General features: G+C 48.1%; 1 protein-coding gene across 1 annotated transcript; it reads left to right on the forward strand.

Annotated features, from left to right (window-relative positions):
- The first annotated feature begins 6 nt into the window (after positions 1-6).
- Positions 7-6,967, forward strand: LOC138852181 (uncharacterized). The gene is made up of 2 exons (XM_070081874.1): positions 7-2,230; positions 2,484-6,967. Exons 1-2 carry the CDS (start codon positions 900-902, stop codon positions 2,803-2,805), a joined length of 1,653 nt encoding a protein of 550 aa, XP_069937975.1. The 5' UTR covers positions 7-899; the 3' UTR covers positions 2,806-6,967.
- The last annotated feature ends 7,710 nt before the right edge of the window (positions 6,968-14,677 follow it).

A 14,677-nucleotide genomic window follows, 5' to 3' on the forward strand; every position in this document is an offset into this window, starting at 1 on the left:
CAGACTCACCTGTAAAGAAGCACAAGTCTCTCTCCACAACCTCTCACTACAAGAGAGACAAGAGAAAAGCCAGAGAGTTCTCCCTGAGCTCTCTCGGGGCCCAGGAGCTAGAGCCTGGCTGGGAGAGAGCTCTCTCCTCCTCTTCCAAGTGGAAGAGAAAAAGAAAGAGGAGAAAGAGGAGACGGAAAGGCCACTTAAGCAGACATAGAATTCGACACAAGAAGAGAAGACTGGAGAAGGAGTACGGCCAGGCCTCCGGGACGGCCTATCCCCTGAGGGATAGAAGGATCCTGAAGCCCTACTATCCTGGAGTCTATCCCCAGAGCCCCGGAACCCCGGATAGTCTCCTATCCTTGCTAACTGTTCCTACGGATAATCCACTAGTACCTACCACAACAGACCAGGACGTCTGGACGTCTGGACGTCCACTATCTCCCCATCCTGATAGTAGAGGCCATGCTGGGCTCTCCGTAGCATCCCTAGCCACGACCATTCCCATCACAAGCTTCCTTAGTCTTGGGAATAAGGGAACAACAGCGCCTATCTCAGGATATCAGTCCACCCCAGACTCCAGCTCTCATTGGGACGAAAAGGATAGGGATAGGGGCTTGGGATTGGTGGTGGAGAAGGACCTAAGGCCTGGAAATGGACATGAGGGATGGCAGGACCAAAGGGACTCCAGGGACGGCGATAGACGTCAAAAATTGGAGCATCAGAGGGTCCCTTCAGCGCCCCTCTTGCTAACAGTCCCATCCGAGAGCACAAAGGCGTCCTTAGGGACGTCCCTGGATGGCTTGCGTTCCAACTGGGACCCAAAAGAGGACATTGCTGACCTTCTGAAGGAGGGGCTGACGTCCCAGCTCACCAGCGTCACCGGGAACGTCAGCAGGGGCGCCTCTATGGCTAGGACGTCAGATCATGACCCCAAAAGCGGCCCTACCTCCCTGACTGATGGGTTGGGTGCTAGCTCCTGGCCCTCTCCAGGGACCCCAGGTGGCCCCTACGGCAGTGACAGGGACAATGACACCTCTAGCAGCAGTGACAGTACCTACTACAACAGTGGCACCTTCAGCAGTGATAACAGCAGTGGTACTACCAGCAACGACAGTGACAGTGCCTCCCACAGCAGTGACAGTGCCTACTACAACAGTGACATGAGCAGTGTCACTTTCAGTAGTGCCTCCTACAGCAGCAGTGTCACTTTCAGCAGTGATACCTCCAGCAACGACAGTGACAGTGCCTACTACAGCAGTTCCACCTCCAGCAGTGACAGTGCCTATTACAACAGTGACAGCAACAGTGATAGCCCCAGTAGTGCCAGCAGCAGTGCCTACTACAGCAGTGAGAGCAGCAGTATCACCCGCAGCAGCGAGAGTAACAGTGCCTCCTACAGCAGTGAGAACAGCATTACCACCCACAGCAACAACAGTGACAGTGCCTCCTACAGCAGTGAGAGCTGCAGTACCACCTCCAACAGTGTCAGTACTTCCAGCAGCACCTCCAGCAGTGACAGTGCTTACTACAGTAGTGACAGAAGCAGTGAAAGTACCTCCAGCAGTGCCTACTACGGTAGTGACAGGAGCAGTGGCACCTCCAGCAGTGCCACCAGCTCCATCAATACCTCCATTAGTGACAGTACTTCTAGCAACACCTCCAGAAGCAGTAACAGTACCTCCAGTAATGCCAGTACTTCCGGCAACACCTCCAGCAGTGTCACCAGCTCCAGCAACACAACTAGCAGTGCCAGCAGCATTGACATTATCTCCAGCAGTGAGAGTACTTCTAGCAACACCTCCAGCGGTGACAGTACCTACTCCAGCAGTGCCATTACCTCCAGCAGTGACAATACCTCTTCCAGCAGTGACAGGTGCAGTGAGAGTACCTCCAGCAGTGACAGGAGCAGTGAGAGTATCTCCAGCAGTGACAAGAGCAGTGACAGTACCTACTCCAACAGTGCCACCAATAGTGCCAGTGCCTCCAGAAGCAGTGCCATCACCTCCAGCAGTGCTTCCAGCAGTGCCACCTCCCCACCTACCACCTGCTACACCACTAACGACCTGGTAGTGGTCGTCTTGCTGACCACGCTGGCCAACCTGGTGACCTTCATGGTTGTGACCCTGGCACTATGCTGGTGGACACTCAGAGGTCGTCTCTCTACGACCTCACGACCTCTTAACCACCCTGACTACCACCTCAACGACGACCCCAACGACGAGGCTGAGGAAGTAGTGTAAGTTCCTAAAACAACCTTTTCTGAAAAGTTGCAAGCTCCTGATGAAATCTCCATTGCACTGCGAAAGGCCTAGATCCAATTTATACAACCCTGAACTAATATTACTATTATTGAATCTATATCTCTGTGGATAAATATATCTATGTCTTCCTGGAAACCTCTTGGTAACTCCTCCCCTCCTACCCCAGGGCTTCCAAGACTTTCTGGAAACTTTCTTAACCTCTTGGTAACACCTCTCCTCCTCCCACAGGGCTGCCGAGGGCTGCCTGGAAGCCTGCCTGCCGGACATCTCCTACCAGAGACACATCGCCAGAGGGTCAAACTTGAGACCCTCTTTCGTAGTTGGTCGCGCCTTGCGGCCCCTGGTCCACCCCAACCCACCCCGCCTCTCCCAGGCAGTCCATGAGCTTTTGCACAACCTCACCACCCCTGCCGAGGAGGCGCAGCCCGAGGGCAGCGAGGGGGAGCGGCAGGAGGAGCAGCAGAAAACGATAAAAAGGAGAAAAAGGAAAAACTGTGGACTGTACCTCAAAAGGAGATCCCTTTCTCTTGAAGACTTGGCGCAGATTTGACATGGTTTCCCCGTTTGTACCATTGCTCCCGTTTTGACTTCCGTTTCCCATTGCCCCGTTGTGGTAGGGTATTTTCCAAAAGGTGGCTCTCTCCTGTCTTCCTTCTCTCCCTGTTTATCGGCCTATATTCATCTCATACCGAAGCTTCTGGTAGTTTCTTGGTCCTGTGGCTCCCTGTTCTTCCCTCTCTTCCACCTCCCTATTCGTTGATGTGTTGCGCTTTCTCTGCATCTTCTTCCCTTCATTCTATTCTCTCCTGTGTCTTTCCATCCTTCTCTCTGCCTCCTGTCTATTCCTTCTATCCTTCTGGTTCCTCCAATAGCCACAAATATTGTATTTCCCCAATTCGTGATTATTCTTCAAGTTCTCCGTTTTACTCCAGTGAAAAAATCAAAGAAAGTTGTTGAGAATTTAGATCAAAATCGCTTTGAATTTGATGTAATTTGAAAGGATAGACATATATTAGACATAATAGACATATCATAGACATATCATAGACACAATAGACTTATAATAGAGAAGAATAGACATATCATAGACACGATAGACATATCATAGACACAATAGACATATCATAGACACGATAGACATATCATAGACACAATAGATATATCACAGACAAGAATAGACATATAGACACGATAAACACAGACATAAAGCTCTAAATCAGTAAGGGCCCACACAAACGAGGGTCACTGTACGCCGGTTAATCAGACAGTCTGGTTAATATGAATTTTGGGCTCCCAAAGTGCTCGTTTTTACAGTGGAGCTGGTTAATAAGCTGTGGTTGACTGAGTGGTACAGTGACCTCTGGATACTGGGGTCACATGTGTCTATAAGCTCCAGCTGATTTTGTCAGCTTAAAGCTTACTAAGCTTTAAGCTGAAGTGACTTAATTAAGCTTAATGAGCTTTAAGCTGAAGTGTTTCACAGCTTAATAAGCTTCAAGCCGAAGTGTCTTAAAGCTTAATGAGCTTTAATCTGAAGTGTTTCACAGCTTAATAAGCTTTAAGCTGAAGTGTTTCAGCTGACTTCATAACTTAAAGCTTAAGAAAGTGTTTGTTAATAAGCTTAAAGCTGAAGCTGTCAAAACTTGTCTAGATTTTAATGTCTTAGAGTGTAAAAAGAGGTTTTTATTGGCCTTTGGCCTATACTGGGATATATTAGGCCTATGCTGGGATAAATTAGGCCTATGCTGGTATAAATGTGATGAATCATGAGTTATGTGGCAATATAAAACAACATAAACACTTAAAAAAACATAAAACATCATAAAACAATATAAAACGCTATAAAACACCATCAAACATCATAAAAATAAAACACCATCAAACATAAAACACAATAAAGCACAATAAAAACACCGAAAACTTCATAATAAGATCATAAAAACACATTATCAGTTATGTGGCGCCATAATGGCGCAGTTTTTAGCAACAACGTCGCTGATTGGTTGAAACCCGCGGGAAAGTAAGTAAACAAAGCCGCTCATTGGTCAGAAGAACCGCGGGAAACCTTCACTGCCTCTCATTGGCTAAAAAGAGCGGGAAAAATAAGTAAACAAGCCCTGTAATTGGTCGATGACTTTCACTAACCAAAAATAACAAAAATAATCATAATCGGCACCAGAAAATTTACTAAGTTAGTTTAGGATAACACAAGCAATGTTAGTTATGCAAGAAATAGGCCTATTTAGGCCAAAATAGGCCTATTTCTCCATAGTTTAATCCGATAAACATTCCCGACCTCTAGCCAGTAGGCCTATAAAAATAAGATAATTTCTCGGCAATTAGTTGAGTGTAGGCCTTCTTGCAGGTCATGATAACATTTCTAACATAGATAACTAGCAGTTAGTTATCCCTTAAGATAACTGTAAATTAGTTATCCCTTAAGATAACTGTAAATTAGTTATCCCTTAAGATAACTGTAAATTAGTTATCCCTTAAAATAACTTAAAAAAATAGTCATCCTTGAAATTTAATGTAAAAAAGTTACCCCTTAAAAATAACTGTAAAAAACTAGTTACCCCTTAAAATTTACTATAAGTTAGTTATCCTTTTAAGATAACTGTAAAAATTAGTTATAATCGTAAGATAACTGCGAATTAGTTACCCTTTAAAATAAATGTAAATTAGTTATCCGTTACAATTATTGTAAAAATTACTGTAAAAAATAGTTATCCCTTAAAAATTACTGTAAAAAATAGTTATCCCTTAAAAATTACTGTAAAAAATAGTTATCCCTTAAAAATTACTGTAAAAAATAGTTATCCCTTAAAAATTACTGTAAAAAATAGTTATCCCTTAAAAATTACTGTAAAAAATATTAGTTATCGCTTAAAATAACTAGAAAAATAAGTTATAAGTTGTGTAAATAGTATAGGCTTAGAGGCACAGGGGAATTTTTTCCCAGGCCTATTGCTTTGTGATTTTTAGTATAAAACTGTCACTAACGAATGCATAGACCTAGGCAAAATAGGCCTAAATTTAAGAATATTTGTCTTAACTTACTAAACAATGCATAGGCCCAGGCAAAATAGGCCTAAGTTAATGAATATTTATACTTCGCCTAAATTTACAAATGTTTATGCAGTGCAAAGATGACTAATGAATGGATAGGCCTAGACAAAATAGGCCTAAATAAAAATACTTGCTACACTGAAACACGAGGTTTTCACATAGGCCTATTTTTTCTTAAAATTTCATTGAGTGCCAAAGCCCAAGTATATATAGATTTTTTTCATTTAATTGCATGGGCCTATGCATTCGTTTTTTAAATTCATATAGGCCTATTAAATTCAAAGCATTATAGGCCTATTAAAATTAATTTTAAAGTTAAATAGGCCTGTTAAAACTAATTTCAAAATTATATAGGCCTATTAAAATTAATTTTAAAGTTAAATAGGCCTATTAAAACTAATTTCAAAATTATATAAACCTATTAAAATTAATTTTATTGCTCATATAGGACAATTATAATTAATTTTAAAGTCTATATAGGCCTATTAAAATTAATTAAACTTTGTTTACGTAGACAATAAGGACAATTTTTACATCTGGCAGCAGCTAGTAGGCCTACTAGCTTGCTAGTAGGCCTATTAATCTGCTTGTAGGGCTACTAGCCTGATAGTAAGCCTGCTTGTGTGCCTTCTAGTAGGCATAATGGTAGGCCTATGAAAGGCTAGTAGGCCCACAAGCCTGCTTGTAGGCCTACTTTCCTCAGGTCAAAAAACGAAATTAGTAAACATATCAAAAACTTGTCTTAGGCCTAAGACCAGCTGTGACCGGTTGTGACCAGCTGGACACAGCTGGTCACAACTGGCCACAGTTGGTCACACTTTTTTACAACTGGTCACAGATGGTCATTGCTGGTCACAGCAGGTCACAGCTGGTCACAGCTGGTCACAACTGGTCACAGTTGGTCACAACTGGTCATTGCTGGTCACAGTTGGTCACAACTGGTCATTGCTGGTCACAGGTGGTCACAACTGGTCACGGCTGGTCACAATTGGTCATAGCTGGTTACTGCTGGTCACAGTTGGTCACAGCTGGTCACTGCTGGTCACAGTTGGTCACAGCTGGTCACAGTTGGTCACAGCTGGTCACTGCTGGCCACAGTTGGTCACAACTGGTCACAGCTGGTCACAGTTGGTCACAGATAGTCATAGTTGTCATTGCTGGTCACAGTTGGTCACAGCTGGTGTATATTCTGCAATAAATCAATACAGGGTTAAGCCAGTGGCTTTTTTTCTCTTCAAAAAACCCGGAGGGGTTTTTACCTCCCCTGGGGTGGTTTTTAAACCATCCAGGTCGGTTTAACTTCCCGTGGAGAGGTTTTTAAACCATCCAGGTTGGTTTATAAAACACCCAGGTGGGTTTACCTTCCATTACGGAGGTATTAAACCATCCAGATAGGTTTACCATCCACTGGGGTGCTATTTAAACCACCCGTGAGGGTTTGACTTCCAACAGGGAGGTTTATAAATCACCCAGATGGGTTTGATTTCCTTTCGGGAGGTTTATTAACCACCCAGAAGGGTTTATCTACCATTGAAGAGGTTTATTAACCACCCACGAGGATTTATCTAAAACGGGGGAGGTTTAACATGTGTCAAAACCACCATAGAAAACCACAGACAATATTTTTGTATAAAATAAATAAAACCAGTGAAGTGTTTTAACGGTTTTTTCCTTCAATAAAACCTGCTAGGTTAATTTGTGAGGCGATACAACCCACCCAGAGCTTCTCTAGGCACCGACACTCTCAATAATAATAATAATAATAATAATAATAATAATAATAATAATAATAATAATAATAATAATAATAATAATAATAATAATAATAACAATAATAATAATAATAATAACAATAATAATAATAATAATAATAATAATAATAATAATAATAATAATAATAATAATAATAATAATAATAATAATAATAATAATAATAATAATAATAATAATAATAATAATAATAATAATAATAATAATAATAATAACAATAACAATAATAATAATAATAATAATAATAATAATAATAATAATAATAATAATAATAATAATAATAATAATAATAATAATAATAATAATAATAATAATAATAATAATAATAATAATAACAATAACAATAATAATAATAATAATAATAATAATAATAATAATAATAATAATAATAATAATAATAATAATAATAATAATAATAATAATAATAATAATAATAATAATAATAATAATAATAATAATAATAATAATAATAATAATAATAATAATAATAATAATAACAATAACAATAATAATAATAATAATAATAATAATAATAATAATAATAATAATAATAATAATAATAATAATAATAATAATAATAATAATAATAATAATAATAATAATAGTAATAATAATAACAATAATAATAAGAATTATAATGATACAAATATTGATAAAGCGCGAGGAATTGTTAATATAGGTGAGGACACTGAGTGTTCCAGTCTGGAGGTGAGGACACTGAGTGTTCCAGCCTGGAGGTGAGGACACTGAGTGTTCCAGCCTGGAGGTGAGGACACTGAGTGTTCCAGTCTGGAGGTGAGGACACTGAGTGTTCCAGTCTGGAGGTGAGGACACTGAGTGTTCCAGCCTGGAGGTGAGGACACTGAGTGTTCCAGCCTGGAGGTGAGGACACTGAGTGTTCCAGTCTGGAGGTGAGGACACTGAGTGTTCCAGCCTGGAGGTGAGGACACTGAGTGTTCCAGTCTGGAGGTGAGGACACTGAGTGTTCCAGTCTGGAGGTGAGGACACTGAGTGTTCCAGTCTGGAGGTGAGGACACTGAGTGTTCCAGTCTGGAGGTGAGGACACTGAGTGTTCCAGTCTGGAGGTGAGGACACTGAGTGTTCCAGTCTGGAGGTGAGGACACTGAGTGTTCCAGTCTGGAGGTGAGGACACTGAGTGTTCCAGTCTGGAGGTGAGGACACTGAGTGTTCCAGCCTGGAGGTGAGGACACTGAGTATTCCAGTCTGGAGGTGAGGACACTGAGTGTTCCAGTCTGGAGGTGAGGACACTGAGTATTCCAGTCTGGAGGTGAGGACTCTGAGTGTTCCAGTCTGGAGGTGAGGACACTGAGTGTTCCAGTCTGGAGGTGAGGACACTGAGTGTTCCAGTCTGGAGGTGAGGACACTGAGTGTTCCAGCCTGGAGGTGAGGACACTGAGTGTACCAGCCTGGAGGTGAGGACACTGAGTGTTCCAGCCTGGAGGTGAGGACACTGAGTGTTCCAGCCTGGAGGTGAGGACACTGAGTGTTCCAGCCTGGAGGTGAGGACACTGAGTGGTCCAGCCTGGAGGTGAGGACACTGAGTGTTCCAGCCTGGAGGTGAGGACACTGAGTGTTCCAGCCTGGAGGTGAGGACACTGAGTGTTCCAGCCTGGAGGTGAGGACACTGAGTGTTCCAGCCTGGAGGTGAGGACACTGAGTGTTCCAGCCTGGAGGTGAGGATACTCAGTGTTCCAGCCTGGAGGTGAGGACACTGAGTGTTCCAGCCTGGAGGTGAGGACACTGAGTGGTCCAGCCTGGAGGTGAGGACACTGAGTGTTCCAGCCTGGAGGTGAGGACACTGAGTGTTCCAGCCTGGAGGTGAGGACACTGAGTGGTCCAGCCTGGAGGTGAGGACACTGAGTGTTCCAGCCTGGAGGTGAGGACACTGAGTGGTCCAGCCTGGAGGTGAGGACACTGAGTGGTCCAGCCTGGAGGTGAGGACACTGAGTGTTCCAGCCTGGAGGTGAGGACACTGAGTGTTCCAGCCTGGAGGTGAGGACACTGAGTGTTCCAGCCTGGAGGTGAGGACACTGAGTGGTCCAGCCTGGAGGTGAAGACACTGAGTGGTCCAGCCTGGAGGTGAGGACACTGAGTGGTCCAGCCTGGAGGTGAGGACACTGAGTGTTCCAGCCTGGAGATGAGGACACTGAGTGTTCCAGCCTGGAGGTGAGGACACTGAGTGTTCCAGCCTGGAGGTGAGGACACTGAGTGGTCCAGCCTGGAGGTGAGGACACTGAGTGGTCCAGCCTGGAGGTGAGGACACTGAGTGGTCCAGCCTGGAGGTGAGGACACTGAGTGGTCCAGCCTGGAGGTGAGGACACTGAGTGTTCCAGCCTGGAGGTGAGGACACTGAGTGTTCCAGCCTGGAGGTGAGGACACTGAGTGGTCCAGCCTGGAGGTGAGGATACTGAGTGGTCCAGCCTGGAGGTGAGGACACTGAGTGTTCCAGCCTGGAGGTGAGGACACTGAGTGTTCCAGCCTGGAGGTGAGGACACTGAGTGTACCAGCCTGGAGGTGAGGACACTGAGTGTTCCAGCCTGGAGGTGAGGACACTGAGTGTTCCAGCCTCGAGGTGAGGACACTGAGTGTTCCAGCCTGGAGGTGAGGACACTGAGTGTTCCAGCCTGGAGGTGAGGACACTGAGTGTTCCAGCCTGGAGGTGAGGACACTGAGTGTTCCAGCCTGGAGGTGATTACACTGAGTGGTCCAGCTTGGAGGTTAGGACACTGAGTGTTCCAGCCAGGAGGTGAGGACACTGAGTGTTCCAGCCTGAAAGTGAGGACACACACTGACTGAGTGGTCCAGCCAGGAGGTGAGGACACTGAGTGGTCCAGCCTGGAAGTGAGGACACTGAGTGTTCCAGCCTGGAGGTGAGGACACTGAGTGTTCCAGCCTGGAGGTGAGGACACTGAGTGGTCAAGCCTGGAGATGAGGACACTGAGTTGTCCAGCCTGGAAGTGAGGCCACTGAGTGTTCCAGCTTGGAGGTGAGGACACTGAGTGTTCCAGCCTGTAGCTGAGGACACTGAGTGGACCAGCCTGGAGGTGAGGACACTGAGCATTCCAGCCGGAGGTGAGGACACAGAGTGTTCCAGCATGGAGGTTAGGACACTGAGTGGTCCTGCCTGGAGGTGAGGACACTGAGTGTTCCAGCCTCGAGGTGAGGACACTGAGTGTTCCAGCCTGGAGGTGAGGACACTGAGTGTTCCAGCCTGGAGGTGAGGACACTGAGTGTTCCAGCCTGGAGGTGAGGACACTGAGTGTTCCAGCCTGGAGGTGATTACACTGAGTGGTCCAGCTTGGAGGTTAGGACACTGAGTGTTCCAGCCTGGAGGTGAGGACACTGAGTGTTCCAGCCTGGAGGTGAGGACACTGAGTGTACCAGCCTGGAGGTGAGGACACTGAGTGTTCCAGCCTGGAGGTGAGGACACTGAGTGTTGCAGCCTCGAGGTGAGGACACTGAGTGTTCCAGCCTGGAGGTGAGGACACTGAGTGTTCCAGCCTGGAGGTGAGGACACTGAGTGTTCCTGCCTGGAGGTGAGGACACTGAGTGTTCCAGCCTGGAGGTGATTACACTGAGTGGTCCAGCTGGGAGGTTAGGACACTGAGTGTTCCAGCCAGGAGGTGAGGACACTGAGTGTTCCAGCCTGAAAGTGAGGACACACACTGACTGAGTGGTCCAGCCAGGAGGTGAGGACATTGAGTGGTCCAGCCTGGAAGTGAGGACACTGAGTGTTCCAGCCTGGAGGTGAGGACACTGAGTGTTCCACCCTCGAGGTGAGGACACTGAGTGGTCAAGCCTGGAGATGAGGACACTGAGTGTTCCAGCCTGGAGGTGAGGACACTGAGTGTTCCAGCCTAGAGGTGAGGACACTGAGTGGTCCAGCCTGGAGGTGAGGACACTGATTGGTCCAGCCTGGAGGTGAGGACATTGAGTGTTCCAGCCTGGAGGTGAGGACACTGAGTGTTCGAGCCTGGAGGTGATTACACTGAGTGGTCCAGCATGGAGGTTAGGACACTGAGTGTTCCAGCCAGGAGGTGAGGACACTGAGTGTTAGAGCCTGAAAGTGAGGACACACACTGACTGAGTGGTCCAGCCAGGAGGTGAGGACACTCAGTGGTCAAGCCTGGAGGTGTGAACACTGAGTGTTCCAGCCTGGAGGTGAGGACACTGAGTGTTCCAGCCTGGAGGTGAGGACACTGAGTGGTCAAGCCTGGAGATGAGGACACTGAGTTGTCCAGCCTGGAAGTGAGGCCACTGAGTGTTCCAGCTTGGAGGTGAGTACACTGAGTGTTCCAGCCTGTAGCTGAGGACACTGAGTGGACCAGCCTGGAGGTGAGGACACTGAGCATTCCAGCCGGAGGTGAGGACACGGAGTGTTCCAGCATGGAGGGTAGGACACTGAGTGTTCCAGCCTGGAGGTGAGGACACTGAGTGTTCCAGCCTCGAGGTGAGGACACTGAGTGTTCCAGCCTGGAGGTGAGGACACTGAGTGTTCCAGCCTGGAGGTGAGGACACTGAGTGTTCCAGCCTGGAGGTGATGACACTGAGTGTTCCAGCCTGGAGGTGATTACACTGAGTGGTCCAGCTTGGAGGTTAGGACACTGAGTGTTCCAGCCAGGAGGTGAGGACACTGAGTGTTCCAGGAGGTGAGGACACACACTGACTGAGTGGTCCAGCCAGGAGGTGAGGACACTGAGTGGTCCAGCCTGGAAGTGAGGACACTGAGTGTTCCAGCCTGGAGGTGAGGACACTGTGTTCCACCCTCGAGGTGAGGACACTGAGTGGTCAAGCCTGGAGATGAGGACACTGAGTGTTCCAGCCTGGAGGTGAGGACACTGAGTGTTCCAGCCTAGAGGTGAGGACACTGAGTGGTCCAGCCTGGAGGTGAGGACACTGATTGGTCCAGCCTGGAGGTGAGGACATTGAGTGTTCCACCATGGAGGTGAGGACACTGAGTGTTCGAGCCTGGAGGTGAGGACACTGAGTGGTCAAGCCTGGAGATGAGGACACTGAGTTGTCCAGCCTGGAAGTGAGGCCACTGAGTGTTCCAGCCTGGAGGTGAGGACACTGAGTGTTCCAGCCTGGAGGTGAGGACACTGAGTGTTCCAACCTGAAGGTGAGGACACTTAGTGGTCCACCTTGGAGGAAAGGACACTGAGTGTTACAGCCTGGAGGTGATGGCACTTAGTGGTCCACCTTGGAGGAAAGGACACTGAGTTTTCCAGCCAGGAGGTGAGGACACTGAGTGTTCCAGCCAGGATGTGAGGACACTGAGTGTTCCAGTTTGGAGGTAAGGACACTGAGTGTTCCAGCCTGGAAGTGAGGACACTGAGTGTTCCAGCCTGGAGATGAGGACACTGAGTTGTCCGGCCTGGAGGTGAGGACACTGAGTGTCCCACCCTGGAGGTGAGGACACTGAGTGTTCCAGCCTGGAGGTGAGGACACTAAGTGGTCCAGCCTGGAGGTGAGGACACTGAGCTTTCCAGCCTGGAGGCGATTACACTCAGTGGTCCAGCCTGGAGGTGAAGACACAGAGTGTTCCAGCCAGGAGGTGAGGACACTGAGTGTTCCAGCCTGAAAGTGAGGACACACACTGACTGAGTGGTCCAGCCAGGAGGTGAGGACATTGAGTGGTCCAGCCTGGAAGTGAGGACACTGAGTGTTCCAGCCTGGAGGTGAGGACACTGAGTGTTCCAGCCTGGAGGTGAGGACACTGAGTGGTCAAGCCTGGAGATGAGGACACTGAGTTGTCCAGCCAGGAAGTGAGGCCACTGAGTGTTCCAGCTTGGAGGTGAGGACACTGAGTGTTCCAGCCTGTAGCTGAGGACACTGAGTGGACCAGCCTGGAGGTGAGGACACTGAGCATTCCAGCCGGAGGTGAGACACGGAGTGTTCCAGCATGGAGGTTAGGACACTGAGTGGTCCTGCCTGCAGGTGAGGACACTAAGTGGTCCAGCCTGGAGGTGAAGACACTGAGTGGTCCAGGCTGGAGGTGAGGACACTGATTGGTTAAGCCTGGAAGTGAGGACACTGAGTGTTCCAGCTTGAAGGTGAGGACACTGAGCGGTCCAGCCTGGAGGTTAGCACACTAAGTGGTCCAGCCTGCAGGTGAGGACAATGAGTGGTCCTGCCTGGGGTTGAGGACACTGAGTGGTCTAGCCTGGAGGTGAGGACACTGAGTGGTCCAGCATTGAGATGAAGACACTGAGTGGTCCAGCCTGGAGGTGAGGACACTGAGTGGTCCAGCCTGGAGGTGAGGACACTGAGTGGTCCAGCCTGGAGGTGAGGATACTGAGTGGTCCAGCCTGGAGGTGAGGACACTGAGTGGTCCAGCCTGGAGGTGAGGACACTGAGTGGTCCAGCCTGGAGGTGAGGACACTGAGTGGTCCAGCCTGGAGGTGTGGACACTGAGTTGTCCAGCCTGGAGGTGAAGACACTGGGTGGTCCAGCTTGGAGGTGAGGACACTGAGTGGTCCAGTTTGGAGGTGAGGACAATGCTCCAGCCTGGAGGTGAGGACACTGAGTGTTCCACCCTTAAGGTGAGAACACTGAGTGGTCCAGCCTGGAGGTGAGGACACTGAGTGGTCCAGCCTGGAGGTGAGGACACTGAGTGGACCAGCCTGGAGGTGAGGACACTGAGCATTCCAGCCGGAGGTGAGACACTGAGTGGTCCAGCTTGGAGGTGAGGACACTGAGTGGTCCAGCCTGCAGGTGAGGACACTAAGTGGTCCAGCCTGGAAGTGAAGACACTGAGTGGTCCAGGCTGGAGGTGAGGACACTGATTGGTTAAGCCTGGAAGTGAGGACACTGAGTGTTCCAGCTTGAAGGTGAGGACACTGAGTGGTCCAGCCTGGAGGTGAGGACACTGAGTGTTCCGGCCTGGAGGTAAGGACAGTGAGTGTTCCAGCCAGGAGGTGAGGACACTTAGTGGTCCACCTTGGAGGAAAGGACACTGAGTTTTCCAGCCAGGAGGTGAGGACACTGAGTGGTCCAGCCAGGAGGTGAGGACATTGAGTGTTCCATCCTGGAGGTGAGGACACTGAGTGTTCCAGCCTGGAAGTGAGGACACTGAGTGTTCCATCCTGGAGGTGAGGACACTGAGTGGTCCAGCCAGGAGGTGAGGACACTGAGTGTCCCACCCTGGAGGTGAGGACACTGAGTGTTACAGCCTGGAGGTGAGGACACTGAGTGTTCCAGCATGGAGGTGAGGACACTGAGTGTTCCAGCCTGGAGGTGAGGACACTAAGTGGTCCAGCCTGGAGGTGAGGACACTGAGCTTTCCAGCCTGGAGGCGATTACACTCAGTGGTCCAGCCTGGAGGTGAAGACACAGAGTGTTCCAGCCTAGAGCTGAGGACATGGAGTGTTCCAGCCTGGAGGTGAGGACACTTAGTGGTCCAGCCTGGAGGTTAGAGCACTGAGTGGTCCAGCCTGGAAATGAGGACATTGACTTGTCTAGCCTGGAGGTGAGGACACTGAGTGTTCCAACCTGATGGTGAGGACACTGAGTGGTCCAGCCTGGAGGTGAGGACACTGAGTGGTCGAGCATTGATGTGAAAC

The sequence above is a fragment of the Cherax quadricarinatus genome, unplaced genomic scaffold (genome assembly GCF_038502225.1).
Source record: "Cherax quadricarinatus isolate ZL_2023a unplaced genomic scaffold, ASM3850222v1 Contig4748, whole genome shotgun sequence".
NCBI lineage: Eukaryota > Metazoa > Arthropoda > Malacostraca > Decapoda > Parastacidae > Cherax > Cherax quadricarinatus.